This window comes from Budorcas taxicolor, chromosome 2, assembly GCF_023091745.1.
Source record: "Budorcas taxicolor isolate Tak-1 chromosome 2, Takin1.1, whole genome shotgun sequence".
Lineage (NCBI taxonomy): Eukaryota > Metazoa > Chordata > Mammalia > Artiodactyla > Bovidae > Budorcas > Budorcas taxicolor.
In genome coordinates, this window is record NC_068911.1 from 74,598,704 (window position 1) to 74,619,139 (window position 20,436).

Sequence of the window (20,436 nt, forward strand, 5' to 3'; positions counted from 1 at the left end):
ATATATGAATACTAAATTTAAAAATCTAATTTGTAATCATGTCCCACTCCTAACATGCATACAAACTCCTTCTGGATCCCAAATATTAAACTGCTTCATTTTGAAAAATGATACATACTTACATTAAAATATCTCCTTGGGCCTCTTGTTCTAGCCTGAGATCATTGTTTCAAGTTCTATATCATTGCTTATTATGAGCTATATCTATAATTCATCATCTATGATTCTAGTTTAGGTTTTTTCAGAAGACAAAGATTATAAAGAACTTTATAAAGCAACCTGAATTTAGCATCGTTCCAGAAATTTATACCCCATATATTACAATGGTGTGGTTAGTCATCCAAAGCCAGACATTCTATCTAGAATGCAAAGTCAAGTGGACCTTAAGAAACACTGTTTTTAATCAAACTAGTGGATGCGATGAAATTCCAGCAGAGCTATTTAGATCCCTAAAGGATGATGTCATCAAGGTTTTGCATTCGTTATATCAGCAAATCTGGAAGACCCAGCAGTGGCTACAGGACTGGAAAAAGTCAATCCTCATCACTCATCACCCATGCTAGTAAGGACATACTTAAAATCTTGCATGCTAGGCATCAGCATTATGGGAACCAAGAACTTCCAGATGTCCAAGCTGGGTTTAAAAAAGGAAGAGGAACTAGAGATCAAATTGCCAGCATTTGTTAGATTATAGAGAAAGCAAGGTAATTTCAGAAAAAAACATTTCTTTCCCTTTCATCAACTATGCTGAAGCCTTTGACTGTGAAAAGCTCTTAGAGAGCTTTTCATGACAAACTGTGGAAAGCTGTTAGAAAGATGGGAATACCAGACCATCTTACTTGTCTTCTGAGAAACCTGTATTTGGGCCAAGAAGCAACAGTTAGAACCTTGTATAAAACAACTCATTGGTTTACAACCGAGAAAAGTGTATGACAGGGCTGCATGCTGTTACCCTGTTTATTTAACTTATATGTTGGGTACATCATGAGAAATGCCAGGCTGCATGAGTTACCAGCTGGAATCAAGATAGACAGGAGAAACATCAACAACCTCAAATATGCAGATGATACCACTCTAATGGCAGAAAGGGAAGAGGAACTAAAGAGACTCATGAGGAGTGTGAAGAAGGAGAGTGAAAAACTGGCTTAAGACTAAATATTAGAAAAACTAAGATCATGGGATCATGGGATCCACCCCCATTACTTCATGGCAAATAAAAGGGGAAAAGGTAGAAGTAGTATCAGATTTCCTCTTTCTTGGGCTCCAAAATCACTGCAGATGATGACTGCAGCCATGAAATCAGATTATTGCTTCTTGGCAGGAAAGTGAGGACAAACCTAGACATTGTGTTGAAAAGCAGAGACATTACTCTGCTGACAAAGATCTGTATCGTTAGGGCTATGGTCTTCCCAGGGGTCATGTACAGCTGTGAGAACTAGACCGTAAAGAAGGCAGAACGCCAAAGAATTGATGCCTTCACACTGCGGTGCTGGAGAGGACTCCTGAAAGTCCCACGGACAGCATGGAGGTCAAACCAGTCAATCTTTAGGGAAATCAACCCTAAATATTCACTGGAAAGACTGACGCTGAAGCTGAAACTCCAGTATTTTTGTCATCTGATGCGAACAGATGACTCATTGGAAAAGTCCCTGATGCAGGGAAGGATTGAGGGCAGAAGGTGAAGAGGGCATCAGAGGATGAGATGGCTGGATGGCACCACCAATGCAATGAACATGAACTTGGGCAAACTCCAGGAGATGTTGAGGGACAGGGAGGCCTGATGTGCTGCAGTCCACGGGGTTGCAAAGAGTTGGACATGACTGGGCAACTGAACAACAACAGCATACCCTTTTTAAAAGTAACCTATTCACACCTAATTTTACAACAAGCTATGTTTTAATTTGTTTTTTAATTGGAAGAAAATTGCTTTACAACGTTGTTGGTTTCTGCCATACAACAATCTGCTGCTGCTGCTGCTGCTAAGTCGCTTCAGTCGTGTCCGACTCTGTGCGACCCCATAGACGGCAGCCCACCAGGCTCCGCCGTCCCTGGGATCCTCCAGGCAAGAACACTGGAGTGGGTTGCCATTTCCTTCTCCAATGCATGAAAGTGAAAAGTGAAAGTGAAGTCACTTACTCGTGTCTGACTCTTCGCGACCCCATGGACTGCAGCCCACCAGGCTCCTCTGTCCATGGGATTTTCCAGGCAAGAGTACTGGAGTGGGGTGCCACTTCCTTCTCCACAGCAATGTGAATCAGCCATAATTATACATATATCCCTCCTTCTTGAACCCCCCTCCTTACCCTCATCCCACCACTCTAGGTCACCACAGAGCACCAGGTTGGGTTCTCTGTGTTATATAGCAACTTCGACAAGCTTTTATGTGTTTGTATGTGTTTGAGGGATTTGCCTTTATTAATTTTATCCAATGATTTCAATTTAGTTTTTATGAATATAGTAACTTTGTTTGCAAACTCATTTTGTCATATTATGCAAGAGTAAATTCCATAATTATAATATATTAATTTACAATAGTACAGATTGATTTGAAAACAAACAGCTTATTTTTGATAAGCATACAACTCACCAGGTGGAAGCAGAGATGTACTACAGTATAGCCAACCTCCTGAGAAAATAGCATATTACTGGTATCAGTCATTGTGTTTTACAGCGAAAATGCCAAGCATTGTTAGTTTGGTAAGTCAATTAGCATGGAGGTGGGCTAGATAAAAAGCAGTCTGTGCCCAAAGAATTGTGCAGATAAAGTGGGTGAGGATAGAATAATTATTATTCATCCAAAATGATGGGCAAAAACCACTATATTACTAAAAGCCAGAGAACATTAAAGAAGTTCACCGTGACTAAATTACAGCTTCTGTGAAAGACAGATCTGGGAAATTTGCTTGGAACGCCAAGCTGGAGACAGAAACTTCTCAGTACAGGCACTCATTCATTCACCAAATATTTATTGGGTAACTAGCATAATTCAGGCCTTTGTGGTTCACAAGGGTCTAGTATTAGGTAAGGCTAGAATAAATGGTGAATTTATTATTTATAGCTGTCCAAAACAGAAGTGACAACAGTGAACAGAGCATTCCTAGGAATCAGGAAGATGAAACTGAGCAGAGTATTTCAAAGGTATAACTAAATTTGACTTCACTGTCATTATTTGAAATAAGAGTAAGCAAGATGATTTTGAGTCTAGGTGCTAAGAGATATTTCAAACAGAATCAGGAACTTAGTTTAAAAAGTACATTTAAGAGAGGAAAAAGAAGTCATGCCTTTAATTGATATAGGTTGAGTTTCAGTGACGCTAGACACACTTCTGCTTTCTTACCGTAGTCCAAACAAACCATGGGATATACTTATATTGCTTAAATTGTGTTTGGAAATTAATTTATAAACATCTAAAGGATCACCTGTGTAAACCTGGGAACTTTCTAAGAGCATATCTTCCATTGTAATACTAATAATGGTCATTTAATCATCTTTTATATCCTTTTAAAATTTCTCCCAGATTGATTCCAAACTGTACGCATTAAAGGGGGATTATACCTTGAAGTATAATAACTGGTAATATTATAAAGCTTGATTTTAAAACAAGAGTAGCTAATTTTTAAGAATATTCTTAAGAATGTTGTTGTTCAGTCACTCAGTTGTGTCCAGCTCTTTGCAACCCCATGGAACTGCAGCACGCCAGGCTTCCCTGTTCTTCACTAATTCCCAGTTTGCTCAAACTCATATCCATTGAGTCAGTGATGCCATCCAACCAACTTATCCTCTGTGGCCCGCTTCTTCTGCCCTCAATTATTCCCAGCATCAGAGTCTTATCCAATGAATCAGCACTTTGCATCAGGTGGTCAGAATATTGAAGCTTAAGTTTCAGCATCAGTCCTTCAAATGAATATTCAGGGTTGATTTCTTTTAGGATTAATTGGTTTGATCTCCTTGCTGTCCAAAGGACTCTCAAGAGTCTTCTCCAACAGCACAGTTTAAAAGCATCAACCCTTCAGTGTTCAGCCTTCTTTATGGTTCAACTCTTACCTTTGTACATGACTACTGGAAAAACCATAGCTTTGACTAGACAGACATTTGTCTGCAAAGTGATGTCTCTGCTTTTTAATATACTTCCTAGGTTTGTCATAGATTTTCTTCCAAGGAGCAAGAGTCTTTAATTTCATGGCTGCAGTCACTGTCTGCAGTGATTTTTGGAGCCCAAGAAAATAAAGTCTGTCACAGTTTCCATTGTTTCCCCATCTATTTGCCATGAATTGATGGGGGACCAGATGCCATGATCTTGGTTTTTTAAATGCTGAATTTTAAGCCAACTTTTTCACCCTTCTCTTTCACCTTCATCAAGAGGCTCTTTAGTTCCTCTTTGCTTTTTGCCATAAGGGTGGTGTCATCTGCATATCGGAGATTATTGATACTCTAGCAAGCTTGATTCCAGCTTGTGCTTCATTCAGCCCAGCATTTTGCATGATGTATTCTGCATAGAAGTTAAATAAGCAGGGTGACAATATTCAGCCTTGATATACTCCTTTTGCAATTTGGAACCAGTCCATTGTTCCACGTCCTGTTCTCAGTGTTGCTTCTTGACCTGCATACAGATTTCTCAGGAGGAAGGTAAGATGGTCTGGTATTCCTATCTCTTTCAGAATTTTCCAGTTTGTTGTGATTTACATAGTTAAAGGCTTTAGCATAGTCAATGAAGCAGATGTTTTTCTGGAATTCCCTTGCTCTTCTATGATCCAGCGAATGTTGGCAATTCGATCTCTGGTTCCTCTGCCTTTCCCAAATTCAGCTAGTACACCTGAAAGTTTTTGGTTCATGTACTGTTAAAGCCTAGCTTGAAAAATTTTGAGCATTACTTTGTGAGCATGTGAGATGAGTACAATTGTGTGGTTGTTTGAACACTCTTTGGCCTTGCCCTTCTTTGGGACTGGAATGAAAAAGGACATTTTCCAGTCCTGTGGCCACTACTGAGTTTTCCAAATTTGCTGGCATATTGACTGCAGCACTTTCATAGCATCATCTTTTAGATTTGAAATAGCTCAGCTGGAATTCCATCACCTCCACTAGTTTTATTCATTATGATGCTTCCTCAGGCCCACTTAACTTCACACTCCAGGATGTCTGGCTCTAGGTGAATGATTATATGATTGTGGTTATCTGGGTCATTAAGACCATTTTTTGTACATTTCTTCTGTGTCTTCTTGCCACCTCTTCTTAATATCTTCTGCTTCTGTTATGTCCATACCATTCTGTCCTTTATTTTGCCCATCTTAAGAATAAAGATGAGTTTACTGGCAACAGCTCTCATCTGAAGAAAGTATGACCCAGTAAGACCTGGAGTAACTATACACCAAGAAAAAAAGTATCAATTTATTTTATCATCATCTAGGCAAGACACAGCATATTAAAAAGCAGAGACATCACTTCGCCAACAAAGGTCTATATAGTTAAAGCTATGATTTTTCTAGTAGTCATGTATGAATGTGAGAGTTGGACCATAAAGAAGTCTGAGCTCTGAAGAATTGATGCTTTTTAAATTTGGTGCTGAAGAAGACTCTTTGAGAGTCCCTTGAACTGCAAGGAGATCAAACCAGTCAGTCCTAAAGGAAATCAACCCTGAATATTCATTAGAAAGACTGATGCTGAAGCTGAAGCTCCAATACTTTGGTCACCTGATGCTAAGAACTGACTCATTGGAAAAGACCCTGATGCTGGGAAAGGTTGAGGGCAGAAAGAGAAGGGGACGACAGAGGATGAGATGATTGGATGGCATCACCAGCTCTATGGACATGAGTTTGAGCAAGCTCTGGGAGTTGGTGATGGACAGGGAAGCCTGGCGTGCTGCAATTCATGGGGTTGCAAAGAGTCAGACATGACTTAGCAACTGAACAACAACACAGGCAGGACACAACAGAGGAGGATATTTAGTGTGGCAAGCAATAGACAGAAACAAATTGACTTTATATTATTTTAGGTTCACATCTTTTCATCTTAGTACTCACAGTTGCTAATTGAAAAACTGAAGTCTGGGTGACCAATAATGATATTTACTAATGGATACAAAGTTTGATATGAAGTCTGATATTTGGCACTATATGTGAAGAACTATGATAAGCAAGAACAGGATTTGCCTCAAAATTTTAAAGACTTTTCAACTAGTACTTGTAAAAAATTTCTCTGAGTTAAAGTAATATTATACCAAAATGTTTTATTATTGCTTGTGCTTAAGTTACTATTATGCCATTTGTTTTCTAACAAGTGTTTAATTCATTTGGAAGAATTACTGTAAACAAAGATTAAACAGGAACTCATGTCTACAACTACCTGAAGGTTAGTTTTTTTGCATCTGATGAAATTATTTCCATGAAGACACTGAATATTTATATCATTGTAAAATTCCACTATTGCTTTACATTATGGATAGATGTTTTTGTTTTTGTGTCACTTCAAGATTGAATTATAGATTCTCTTCATCTGTTAGACTCACCTTGGGATTTTTCCTATGGATTATAGAATTATAAGCATGTGAATATACTGTTTCTCTTATTTCAGAAACAGTGTAGTTGCACAGAAGACAGGGGATGGACATTGGGGTCAGGAATAATTCAAATCTTGGTTTTCTCATTTACTGGTTATATGACGTTAGACAAGTTACTTAACCTGTCTAAGCCTTTGTTTTATCATCTCTAAAATGATACCAATTATACTAACTCCTCCTCCCTCAACCTTCCTTTTGGCTCTTTTCTAGTTCGTAAGACAGTGGTTTACTTAGTACATATTTTCAATAGCCATTTGTAACTTCAAAATATAGAAGTCTGATTTCATACACTGCAAATTATAGTGAATGATTATTTTCTTATACCTTAATATAGATACCTTATATAATCTTATATATCTTATATATATATCTTATATATATATCTTATATATAAGATATAGAAGAATCTTAATATACCTTATATAATCTGGTTACCATAGATTATTTTCTTATTTCCTCCTCTTATTCAATCACTCTTTTGCTCTAATCTTAAAAATCTCTTTATTTCAAGGAGAATCCAAAATCAGTTCATAGTATTCTTGCTAGACTATTTCTTAGTGACCAAATTAAAGTGATTTACTTTTTGTGTCCATCTCATGGTCAGAAGCTTAATGAAAGCAGTAGTTCATCTGAAGGTAGCACTGTGGACATTGGAGCACCTGCCGAGGAACAGCCTGTAGTGGAACCCGAGGAAACCCTTGAACCTGAAGCCTGTTTTACTGAAGGTAAAATAATGACCTTCATGTTAATCTTACATTTATAGAGTGCAGTTGTTTTTTTTTCTTTTTTTAAAGCTGTTGATCATCCAAAATGGACAACTCAGAATAGAGCAGTACATTGTAGTCAATCTATTTTAATTACTTCTAATAAGCTAACATATGTAAAATCTATCATTACATTTTGGTTATACCTGCCATGTGTAAGGAACCATGAACATGGAGAAAAGATCATTTAATGTAGTCAGAATGAATGACTAATTCATAATTTTTCAGATAAAATGGTGATTTTGCAAGAAGTCAGCATCTTAAACATTAGTCAAAATTCTCATACACATTTACTTTAAAAATAATTTTTATATTATTATCAAAGGAATTGCAAGCATATTTTTTTCCATGAAAACAGCAGTTTCCAATACTTAGGTGGAACAGGAAATAAGTATTGCCCTACTCCTGATCCCTGCACAATACCTAGTTGAGTCTGGTGCAGTGTGGACAATAAATCCATACTTATTGCTTTGTTTTCTCCATGATTAGTATTTCCCATGAAAATAAGGGGCTGAATAGTTTTCACAATTTCACATCGCTAATGCATATGTTCTTACTACCCTAGGCTTACAGAGTTAGCCCAGCAAAATGGAGATGGCAATAGTCATGAGAAAATGAATCCAGAACATGCCAAAGGGTATCGCTGAAGCAGGAGAAGTTATTTATCTGCTCCCTTTTAACATTATATTTGCAGGCTGTGTGCAAAGATTCAAATGTTGTCAAATCAGTGTGGAAGAAGGGAGAGGAAAACAATGGTGGAATCTGAGAAGAACGTGTTTCCGAATAGTTGAACATAACTGGTTTGAGACCTTCATTGTTTTCATGATTCTCCTTAGCAGTGGTGCACTGGTGAGTGTATACTAAGCAAAAGTGCTATAATACTAAGTTTTAGAATCACCTAATACTGATGACTTATTAATCCTTTCTGTTGCATTCTTTTACTATCCAATGCATTATTTTTCCTGAACCCTCATTGTATAGCTATTTCCATTTCCATGGAATCAGCCATTAATCTCTGTTTGATAACCCCAGAACTTTTATCTCTATTTATGACTTCTTCCTTAAGCATACATACATCACTATATCCATCCATCCACCCACCCATCCACTCATATCTTTCTACCTATCTCCAGGGCATTTTTAGTAACACCACTTCATATCTTCCAGACTATAGACAATGTATAACTATGCAGCTCTGCATTGACTTTTATTATGTATACACACATTTCTAATTAACTAGTTATTAACTTTCATTTTATTATTAAGTAATCCAGAAAAATCTGTCTAATTTATTCATGATAGTCAAAGGACATGAGTATTTAATTACTCATATTTTAACAACAAAGTAAGTATGATAATACAGAGTAGTTAAAGTCCTGTGGCTGGGTATATATGTTAATATAATTTCTATGTTCTGATGAATTTTGTTTATGAATTATATTATTGTTATCTCCTTATGGACAGTTGATAAGTCCTTAAAGACCACTTCTCTGTCCTTTTTGAAATGCATCCAGTGTTCTCTTGTTACTCCAAAACCAGTGAATATTGGTAACAATAAACACTGGGCAGTGTGCCTAAGTAATCATTTAAGGATTGGTTTCTCTGTGTATAAAAGTGTTCATTTTATCAGAATCAATTTCTATTTATGTAAAAATCATTTACAAAAATGTGAAGTATAGCACATAGATAGCACTTTAGGAAAATGCTAACACAAATAGACTACTTAAGCCATAAAATAGATGTAGACAGACAGACAGAGATGGAAAGACGATACAGTACTTAACTGAAACACAATAACTTAGGTTTATTTAACTTAAAAGTGTATGATTCTAACACAGGCCTATATTTTTCTGCATATTTCTCTGATGAAATAAATTTTACCTACATGCTACTTTAGATAAGAAATAGTTTTTTTACCATTTAAATGAATACAGACTTAGATATAAAGTATCATTGAGGTTCATATTAGAAAAAGAATACATATTATAGTTTAAATGAGAAGGGATTTCATCCCACCATCTTTGTTACACCATATCTTTGCTGATAAACATAAACTGTCAACAAAATGAAGGGGACAAATGAACTCAATGTATAGTAAAGTTAGATGATGTATTGATCAATTATAATTTCTGCTTTATGAAAAGTATAAGCCTTTTTATTTCTTCAACCTCCTTTCTGTGGAAAAAATAAAGAGGCTAACAGGAGGAGGCAAAAGATATGAAACAAAGAGAATAAAGAACTTCAAGTTGGGATACCAGCATCAAGACGTGACATTAACAACTATTTCCTGAACAAGTCACTTTAATTCCTTAGAGTCATGCTTTTATTTCTTCCTTTTAGTTAGATCAATAGAGAGCATAACTTTTCTCCTGATTCATTAAAAGATCTTTGAAAGGAAGAAAAAAAAACATCAATAGCTACTTTTCCTCTACCCTATATGTATATGAAAATCAGGAAAAACTATGTAATCAGGGAAAACAGCCTATAATAGCTGTAGCATAAAAGTTTCAGAAAACTGAAATAAGTAACTTTTTTTATAGGCATTTGAGGATATATATATTGACCAGCGAAAGACGATCAAAACAATGTTGGAATATGCTGACAAGGTTTTCACTTATATTTTCATTCTGGAAATGCTTCTAAAATGGGTGGCATATGGCTATCAAACATATTTCACCAATGCCTGGTGTTGGCTAGACTTCTTAATTGTTGATGTAAGTATCCTCCATATTTTTGTCTTTCATTCAAGGTAATTTGTCTTATTTAGAAACTAATTCCAAAATAGTGAATCTTTGATCACTCTGTTATGTTGACAGGATATGCTACTTAATAGACACTAAACTAATTCACTGAATAATAGTGAAGTTTTTGTAATAAATAAGCTAATTTAGTACTGATTTAGCATTGGGAGGATGGGATTTATGGTGGTTATCTAAGATAAAAAGCTGGGGGGAAAACATGAGAAGTTTGTAGAGAGAATGGTGAAATAGGATATGATGTTTAAGTTACTTTTATTAATATTATGATTCAAACAGAGTTGAGTTTGAACCCCAGCCCCACCACTGATTTTGTGTGCCACTAAGTTACTTGGCTCCTGACACTATAAAATGATCATATTAGTACATGAGAGTTAGAGGCACTCAGTAAACAAACAAACCAGTGATGATGGTGGAAGCTACTGTCAGTTTTTAAAAAATCATTTCTAATGAGGTGGGTGAAACTGGAGCTGGTTATACAGAGTGAAGTAAGCCAGAAAGAAAAACACCAATACAGTATTCAGTTCAGTTCAGTTCAGTCTCTCAGTCATGTCCGACTCTTTGCGACCCCGTGAATCGCAGCACGCCAGGCCTCCCTGTCCATCACCAACTCCCGGAGTTCACTCAGACTCACGTCCATCGAGTCACTGATGCCATCCAGCCATCTCATCCTCTGTCGTCCCTTCTCCTCCTGCCCTCAATCCCTCCCAGCATCAAAGTCTTCTCCAATGAGTCAACTCTTCGCATGAGGTGGCCAAAGTACTGGAGTTTCAGCTTTAGCATCATTCCTTCCAAAGAAATCCCAGGGTTGATCTCCTTCAGAATGCACTGGTTGGGTCTCCTTGCAGTCCAAGGGACTCTCAAGAGTCTTCTCCCACACCACAGTTCAAAAGCATCAATTCTTCGGCGCTCAGCCTTCTTCATAGTCCAACTCTCACATCCACACATGACTACTGGAAAAACCATAGCCTTGACTAGACGGACCTTAGTCAGCAAAGTAATGTCTCTGCTTTTGAATATGCTATCTAGGTTGGTCATAACTTTTCTTCCAAGGAGTAAGCGTCTTTTAATTTCATGGCTGCAGTCACCGTCTGCAGTGATTCTGGAGCCCAAGAAAATAAAGTCTGACACTGTTTCCACTGTTTCCCCATCTATTTCCCATGAAGTGATGGGTCCAATACAATATACTAATGCATATATATGGAATTTAGAAAGATGGTAACGATAACCCTGTATGCAAGACAGCAAAAGAGACACAGATGTATAGAACAGTCTTTTGGACTCAGAGGGAGAGGGAGAGGGTGGGATGATTTGGGAGAATGGCATTGAAACATGTATAATATCATATAAGAAATGAATCACCAGTCTAGGTTCGATGCAGGATACAGGGTGCTTGGAGCTGTTGCACTGGGATGACCCAGAGGGATGGTATGGGGAGGGAGGTGGGAGGGGGGTTCAGGATTGGGAACATGTGTATACCCGTGGCAGATTCATGTTGAAGTATGGCTAAACCAATACAATATTGTAAAGTAAAAAAAAATTAATTAATTAAAAAAATAAATAAAATGTGCTACAAATTAAAAAAAAGAGAAAAAAAATTCTTTTTGATTTTCGTAAAGGATATTTTTAAAGAGTAGCTTATACAGCTTGTAACTAAATTATAGAAAATAAGATGTATGGGGAATAGTGAAAAAACTCTACTTCATGCAGTGAGGGGAGTTACTCTAGAACATAACTAGATTTACGGCAAGCCCATAATATACCAATTGCCCTTCACAGAGTTGGTGTATTCAACAATTAATACTTCATCAGCCCAAAGCAAGTAGCTGTCTTTGAGATTTGTTAAAGGCAAACATCATGCTTTATGTTTGGCATATTTTCAGCTTTAAAAATGTATTTTCAAAATACCACAGACTTCATAGGCATTTTATTCTCCTAAAATGATAATCCAGCAGAACTACTCAATTTTCTTATGGAAAGTATTTGTAGAGCTAAGAGCCATGCAATATCTCTTTAATTCTGTTGAACAAAGGCAAATCCAGAGCTATTTGAAAAGCTTAACATTACTAAGAAATGAGTAAATTAGGGAAAAAAAATAAAACCTCAAAAGAGTGATAAGTGGCTCATATTCTACATACATAAATAGCTCATACAACTCAACATCAAAAAGCAAATGTCCCAATTAGAAAATGGGCAGAGAATTGAATAGACATTTTTCTGAAGAGGAAATCCATATGGCCAACAGGAACATGAAAAGATGCTCAGTATCACTAATCATCAGGGAAATGAGCAAAACCACAAAGAGATATGGCCTCACACCTGTCAGAGAGGCTATCATCAAAAGGGCCACAAATAAAAAACGTGGAGAAAAGGGAACAACTTGTACACTGTTGGTGGGAATGTAAATTGGTGCAGTCACTGTAGAAAACAGAATGGAGCTTCTGCAAAAAAACACAAACAGAACTACCATATGACCCAGCAATTCCGCTCCTGGGTATAGATCTGGAGAAAATGAAAACATTAATTTAAAATGGTACATGCACCCCAATGTTCATAGCAGTATTATTTACAATCACCAAAATGTGGAGGCAGCTTAAGTATCCATCAAGAAATGAATTGATAAAGAAGGTTTATAATACTGCTAAATAGAATACTACTCAGCCATGAAATAGAATGAGATTTTTGCTATAAGTAACAACATGAGTAGACCTGCAAGTTGTTATGCTTAATGAAATGTTAGACAAGTGCTGTATGTTATCACTTAAATGTGAAATCTACAAAATAAAGCAAACTAGTGAATAAAACAAAATAGAAACAGATTTCACAGCTGTAGAGAACAAATTAGTGGTTACCAGTGAGGAGAGAGAATGGGGGAGGGCAAGATGGGGTAAAGGATTAAGAGGTACAAACCACTATGTATAAAGTAAGTCACTCACAAGGATATATTGTATAGCACAAGGAATATAGCCTATACTTTATAATAACTTTAAATGGAATATAATCTATAAAGATTTTGAGCTACTATGTTATAAACTTGAAACTAATAGAATACTGAAATCAACTATACTTCAATTAAAAAAAAAAACCTCAAATGAATAATTGCTTCAGCATTTCACAAAGAAAAAAGTTTCTGCTATTGATATTTCAAACACTAGAAGTTATTTCATATTTCAACTCCTCAAAAACTTTCAAATTAGGCTTTAAATCTAAATGTAATTTAAACTTTTTGAAAATTTCTAAGCTTTACTTTTCTTTATTATACTTATTACGTGTCTGAACTTTTTAGTGGAAGAATAGTGATTTTGTTATTGTAAGTTGGTTTTTAATAGCCATTTCCAAAATAGTTTAGGAAAATAATTCTATAGAGAATTTTATAGTTTTGCAACAATAATACTTTCATTTTTCAAGGTTCTATTTTAATTATTTCTTAAGGTTCAATGTATCACTCTAAAAAAAAGACAGAAGGAATTATACCACATCTCAGGTAAAGTAAAAAGCACCAATTTAATACACTAAAATATAGAAGATTTTGCAAAAATAGTGTTTAGTTTATTTGGAACGATCCAATATTCTATTCTCAAACCAAAGAAATTCTATTTGGATACAGGGCTTTGGTCTTTATTTAAAGAATTAGACAACTAAAATTTTATTTCTTAGTTATTGCATATTTCATGCAAATAAAATTTAGTTAGTTTATTTAATAAATATTGACTGGCCATTTTGGATCAAGTACCATGACAGGAGGCTCTAAATTAGTATTAAAAATTTAAGTAAACTTCATGATGGAATTACTTTTAAGTTACATTATTTATCGGAGAAGGTGATGGCACCCCACTCCAGTACTCTTGCCTGGAAAATCCCATGGACAGAGGAGCCTGGTAGGCTGCAGTCCATGGGGTCACAAAGAGTCAGACACGACTCAGCGACTTCACTTTCACTCTTCACTTTCCTGCATTGGAAAAGGAAATGGCAACCCACTCCAATGTTCTTGCCTGGAGAATCCCAGGGACGGGGGAGCCTGGTGGGCTGCAGTCTATGGGATCGCACAGAGTTGGACACGACTGAAGCGACTTAGCAGCAGCAGCAGCAAACTTTAGGCAAGTGAAAACACAAAGTATTAGCAAGACACCAAAAAAATCACTGTCAAAAAATCAACCTCAAAACAATGTGACTTAGTGCATTAATTTCTGAGGGTATCAATTATCATTAATTGAAAATACCAACCAACACAGGATAGAGATTGCTTGCCTTTTCTGATACAATCGCAGTTTTTACATTTTATTACTGGGCTTCCCTGGTGGTTCAGAGGGTAAAGCGTCTGCCTGCAATGCAGGAGACCTGGGTTCGATTCCTGGGTCAGGAAGATTCCCTGGAGAAGGAAACAGCAACCCACTCCAGTACTCTGGCCTGGAAAATCCCATGGACAGAGAAGCCTGGTAGACTACAGTCCATGGGATTGCAAACAGTCAGACAGGACTGAGCGATTGCTTGCCTTTTCTGATAAAATTGCAGTTTTTACATTTTATTGCTGCTGCTACTGCTAAGTCACTTCAGTCGTGTCCGACTCTGTGCGATCCCATAGACGGCAACCCACCAGGCTCCCCGTCCCTGGGGTTCTCCAGGCAAGAACACTGGAGTGGGTTGCTATTTCCTTCTCCAACGCATGAAAGTGACAAGCGAACATGAACTTGCTCAGTCGTGTCCGACTCTTAGCGACCCCATGGACTGCAGCCCACTAGACTCCTCTGTCTATGGGATTTTCCAGGCAAGAGTACTGGAGTGGGTTGCCATTGCCTTCTCCACATCCAACCAGTCCATTCTGAAGAAGATCAGCCCTGGGATTTCTTTGGAGGGAATGATGCTAAAGCTGAAACTCCAATACTTTGGCCACCTCATGCAAAGAGTTAACTCATTGGAAAAGACTCTGATGCTGAGAGGGATTGGGGGCAGGAGGAGAAGGGGACGACAGAGGATGAGATGGCTGGATGGCATCACTGACTCAATGGACATGAGTCTGAGTGAACTCCGGGAGTTGGTGATGGACAGGGAGGCCTGGCGTGCTGCGATTCATGGGGTCACAAAGAGTTGGACATGACTGAGCGACTCAACTGAACAATTAACAGATTTTATTTATAATTATTCAGAAGATAAATGCTTACATATTTTTAGTAAACCACTTGTGGAAGTTAGTCACTCACTCTTGTCCAACTCTTTGTAACCCCATGGACTGTAGCCTGCCAGGCTCCTCTGTCCACGGAATTCTTTAGGCAATGCTGGAGTGGGTAGCCATTCCATTCTCCAGGGGATCTTCCCAACCCAGGGCTAGAACCCAGGTCTCATTCATTGCAGGTAGATTCTTTGCCATCTGAGCCACAATACTTCAATAAAATATAATTGTAATAAATTATAATTGTGTTATGGAATACTACGTATTGAATGGCAATAATTCTAATTTTATTCATCTATTTTTGTATGCTTTCAGGTTTCATTGGTCAGTTTAACAGCAAATGCCTTGGGTTACTCAGAACTTGGTGCCATCAAATCTCTCAGGACACTAAGAGCTCTGAGACCTCTAAGAGCCTTATCACGATTTGAAGGGATGAGGGTAAGAACCATGAAAGAACATGAAGTATTGTATATAGCCAAAATTAAACTAAATTTTAAAAAAGGAAAACTCATGCATGCAAAAGGAATGGCAAATCCTTGCAAAATTGCTACTTTATCTTTTTATCTGTTGCATATTTACTTCTCGGTGATATGCAAGAGAACTTAGGCCTCCTTTGAAATGATATAATATCATTTATCTGCTGTGCTCATTAAAATGACTTTATTTCTTAATCCATTTTGGGAGTTTCCTTGCAAACCTGTACACAAAAAAGCAGATGCAATATTAAAGTACTATGTGTCATGATGATGATGATGATAATCAACTAAAATAAATCCTACATCATGTGGTTCTCATTTGTGATGGTCTAAACTGTGTTCAATGAGTTTTACTGAAAATAATATGAATCATGCCTACATATAAAAGAAAAAAATTTAAGTTGTCAAAATTTTGTCTGTACAATGCCAAAGTTAGCCTAATTTAAATGTTCAAGGGTAGATATTAAAAGTTAACTGAATTTCAAAGTTTTCAAAAAGTTATATTAATGTAACCTCAACCTATAACTGTATTAATCTTAATCTATATAAACAGTAATATTGACTTTAAGATTATATATAAGTGCTAAGTTGCTTTAGTCATGTCCAATTCTCTGTGACCGTATGGACTGTAGCCTGCCAGACTCCTCTGCCCATGAGATTCTTCAGGCAAGAATACAGGAGTGGGTTGCCATTCCCTTCTCCAGGGGATCTTCTGAACCCAGGGATAGAACCCAGGTCTGCATTGCAGGTAGACTCTTTGCCATCTGAGCCACTAGTCTTATGAGATCCTCACATTTTTACTAAAATGTTACTGAAATTCTCTTCACGATATGTGAAAATAAAGTTTGTTTTCCACTTAAAATAGAGAAAAATATCATTTTTATATATTCTACTTGAAAGGATTTTTTTATGTTTTTTTAAAACATTTGATTGGAAGTCACATTTGAAAAGGGGCTTCCCAGGTGGTGCTACTGGTAAAGAACTCACCTGCCAATGCAGGAGACTTAAGACCTGGGTTCAGTCCCTGGGTTGGGAAGATCCCCTGGAGAAGGGAGTGGCAACCCATCCACTATTCTTGCCTGGAGAATCCCTATGGACAGACGAACCTGATGGGCTACAAATCCATAGGATTGCAAATATTTGAATATGACTGAAACCACTTAGCATGCATGCACATTTGAAAAGTTTTCTGAAATCTGAACAGTTCTAAAGATTTGAGGCTCTTATAATTATTTCAGGTTTGACCTTTTGTAAGTTGATTAAATCCATGAATCCAAAGGCCAGACATTTTCATATTTAACACCTTACTTCTGAAACAATTCTGGCCCTGTGGGCCTTTAATTTTTATAGAAAGGACCTTCTCTATAATTTTGATCAATAATGTTTTTTATGCTGTAGGGGAGGCCAAATTTTGAAACTTGAAGTTTGAAAAACATAAACTCACTATAGATACTGATAGGAGATGAACTCATCATTTAAATTATCGCATTTATAAATATAGTTCTTGCCTCATAATGACAGCATGTATACAACCCTAAAATGGCTGATGGTTTCAACACGTATTTGGCATTGTAAAGACAAAGTAACCTGATTATTGATTCTATTTGTGTGTTTTTGTTTCTGGTGTTTGGAATTTTTGACTTTGTTAAAAATATAAACATATATGCTGGTGAGGATGGAAATAATAATGATGATTATAATTTAGAAGTGAGCTTTGAATATATTCAGAAACTCTCATTTTATTCTTTTCCCTAGTAGCATAAAATCACAATGGCTATGTCAAAGCGTAAATCAGACTCATTTTATTTTCGTTGTTTTGTCGCTTTTTCAAAGCATGTGCTTTAATGCAATATTACCAAGTAAAGCATGTCGTATAGTGCTTGATAAGAAGTTAGAAAGTGAGAAATAAATTATCATCACTTTGCCCTTTATGTTTTGCATGTTTTATGCACATTTCTGGCTGACAGCTTTGAAACATTTATTGTATTTCAAATTTCCAGTCCAAATTTTTCAACTTGTAAAATTGAACTGAGTGAATTGATGTCATGAATAACTTGAGTAAAATACATTTTGTATTTTCAATTTCCTTATCTAGGAAATCTTAAATATCTTTTTTTTTTCAAAAGAACTCAAGTCTTGATTGATAGGGAAACAGACAGAGAGCATCATATACGAAAAGTAACACCAACTGTTCTGTCATATCAGATTTCTAACTAATAACAAACTATATATTTCTATTTTGTATAGGATAATCTTGCTCCAACTTGGATGGGGTGGAGCGCTGGTTCCGCCCCTCAGCCCTTTATTATGGGTACTGTATTACCCCTTTTGCTTCCTTTCAACCTTTCACTGTGACTTTGTGTAGTGGGATGAGGGAGGGGTTGGGAGGGGTACTATTGTACCACAGTAATAAAAATACAATATTTACATTATAATCCCCTATTTTCAAATGCCTTTACTTTTCTTTTGAGAAAAATACCTTTTGTGAATTTACCCTCTGTGGATTTGAAGCCCAGCTGTTGATATCCTTATTAAGTTTCACTGAATCTGATTAGATGTGTGTATATCAAGTTATCCATTTATGGGGAGATTATCTATCTGATTGGTGATGGGGGGGGACCCTGGTTCAGAATGGTTGAATGAAATTTTTAACTTGTCAAGTTGAGTGATGCTCTTTGAGTCATTTAAAAGTACCCTTGTTATTTTCTACATTGCTCTGAGTCCTGAAAATTAATATCAAGTTACCAACAGTGGCTTCTTGCCTTTTTGATCTGTGTGAGCAGATGCTGGAGTGTAAAAATCCCAGGTTTCATAGACTGGAATTGATTGTGTGATCATTCTCATGTTTTATTAAGTGTAAGTTTATAGGGGTTATTTTCCAAATGCAAAAAAACAAAGATATATTAAGATAGAGTTGACTGAGCAAATGTGATTTGTGTTTTAAATAGGAAAAGTAAATTTGAAAGGATCCACTTATTTGAATTATACAGACAAGAACACCTACCTAGAAATAAAATATCATGTGTATTAAGATAGTATTTAATGCATAAACTGACTTCATAGAATACATCACTCCCAACTAACCTTAGAAGACAGCACAGTGAACACCTAAATAAAAATGAATCTGCTGCTGCTGTGCTGTGCTCAGCTGTGTCTGACTCTTTGCAATCCCGTGGACTGTAGCTCACTAGTCTCCTCTGTCCATGGAATTTCCCAGGCAAGAATACTGGAGTGGGTCGCCATTTCCTCTTCCAGGGAATCTTCCCCACCCAGGGATCAAACTCACATCTCCTGTTTCTCCTGCATTAGCAGGCAGGTTCTTAACCAGTGAGCTACCTGGGAAGCCCCACATTTTATTGATTCTTAAAGTTTGGGATAATGTGCAAAGATGATAGTTATTTCTGAGGGAGAGAAAACATTAGTATTTTTGTTTGGATGATTGATACATCTTATCTCTCAATAGTAATTACCTTAAGTAAATCCCACAACACAAATGAAGACATTAGGTTTTTAAAAGATTTTATACTTTTCTTCATACTTTAAAAGGGGTGACTTCTACTTTGCCTACTTTTGATTTTTATTCACAGTCTTTTCAGTATTTTGATGAAAGCAGCAGTAGAATCCGCGAGTAGTATTGATTTGAAGTTCAAAGGCAATTTATTTAGGCAAGAGGACATTTCTTCATGTATCAAAATTCCCAACATTAATTTGCATGTTTAATTGTCAATTTCTCATTTTGTGTTGATTTACTTAAGAAGGAGATAACGAACCAGAGACAGTTTCTATAACAGTGAGTTGTGCTAAAATACAGAAATTCTGTAGGATGATGCTGTGCACAACGGTTGTGAGGAGAAGCACCTTTTGTGTTAATTTATAAGATAGTTCCTTTCTTCTGCACCTCCTTTGATGCAGCCTGAAACCTCAGTCTGTCCTTTCAAGTTGATTAGTCCTGTTCTGCCTAGTGCCTTCACCACCTGGAAACCAATTACTGCAGTTCCCTGGAGCCAGAAAGGAGTTAATACACCTCTCTCTGTGCTGAACCAAGAGAGGGCTTGGGGCTCTTGGGATGTGAGTCCTTTCTCACATCCCTCATTGTCTAATTTAATGAAATTTTAAGAATAGATGGATCTCTGTAGAGTAAGACCTTTTATCTTATAAAAATAAACCTTTTCTCTGTACCAAATGTATGTGAACGTTGTAAATGTATCTCGAAGCATGCTACTGCAGAGCACTTGCTTGTGTGGTGTGTTACATAGAGTTAATTTGAATGCAAATCTAATCCCTAGTTTCAAAGGAAACCCCTCAGACCTATCAGCCAACCCCACATCTTTTGTGTACAGCTCTTTATTCTCATTCCTATATCTAGAAATAACATTTAAAATTTGTTTTGATCAATAAATACTAAGTTAGCCTTTACTTCATTCATTCAGTCACCATTTTTATAGCCCTATATTAAAAGTACTCAAAGCCTTGGAGAATTCACAAATATATATTTTTATCTGAAGTAAAGAAAAAGCCTACCATCTGTCAAGATTACGGGAATGCAGTTAACTCTACTGCAGAGCAGTCTGGGGAGCAGATAAATAGGAGCGACTCTAGGGACAATCAGTGCAGGGGAGAGGAAGAGGCACTCGATGCCACCCATAGTCTGCATTCTGCACTGAAGCTGGCTCAGCTCATTTTTCTCATTTTCCAAATGAGAATGCAGTAGCAAAGTATC

General features: G+C 36.7%; 1 protein-coding gene across 1 annotated transcript in view; it reads left to right on the forward strand.

Moving 5' to 3' along the window:
• Window positions 1-20,436, forward strand: part of SCN1A (sodium voltage-gated channel alpha subunit 1) — a 92,677-nt gene that overhangs the window by 54,449 nt on the left and 17,792 nt on the right. The window contains exons 17-20 of the mRNA XM_052664148.1: window positions 7,158-7,278; window positions 8,012-8,166; window positions 9,858-10,031; window positions 15,556-15,678. Coding sequence (XP_052520108.1) covers window positions 7,158-7,278; window positions 8,012-8,166; window positions 9,858-10,031; window positions 15,556-15,678 — 573 coding nt within the window. The remainder of the gene's footprint in view (window positions 1-7,157; window positions 7,279-8,011; window positions 8,167-9,857; window positions 10,032-15,555; window positions 15,679-20,436) is intronic.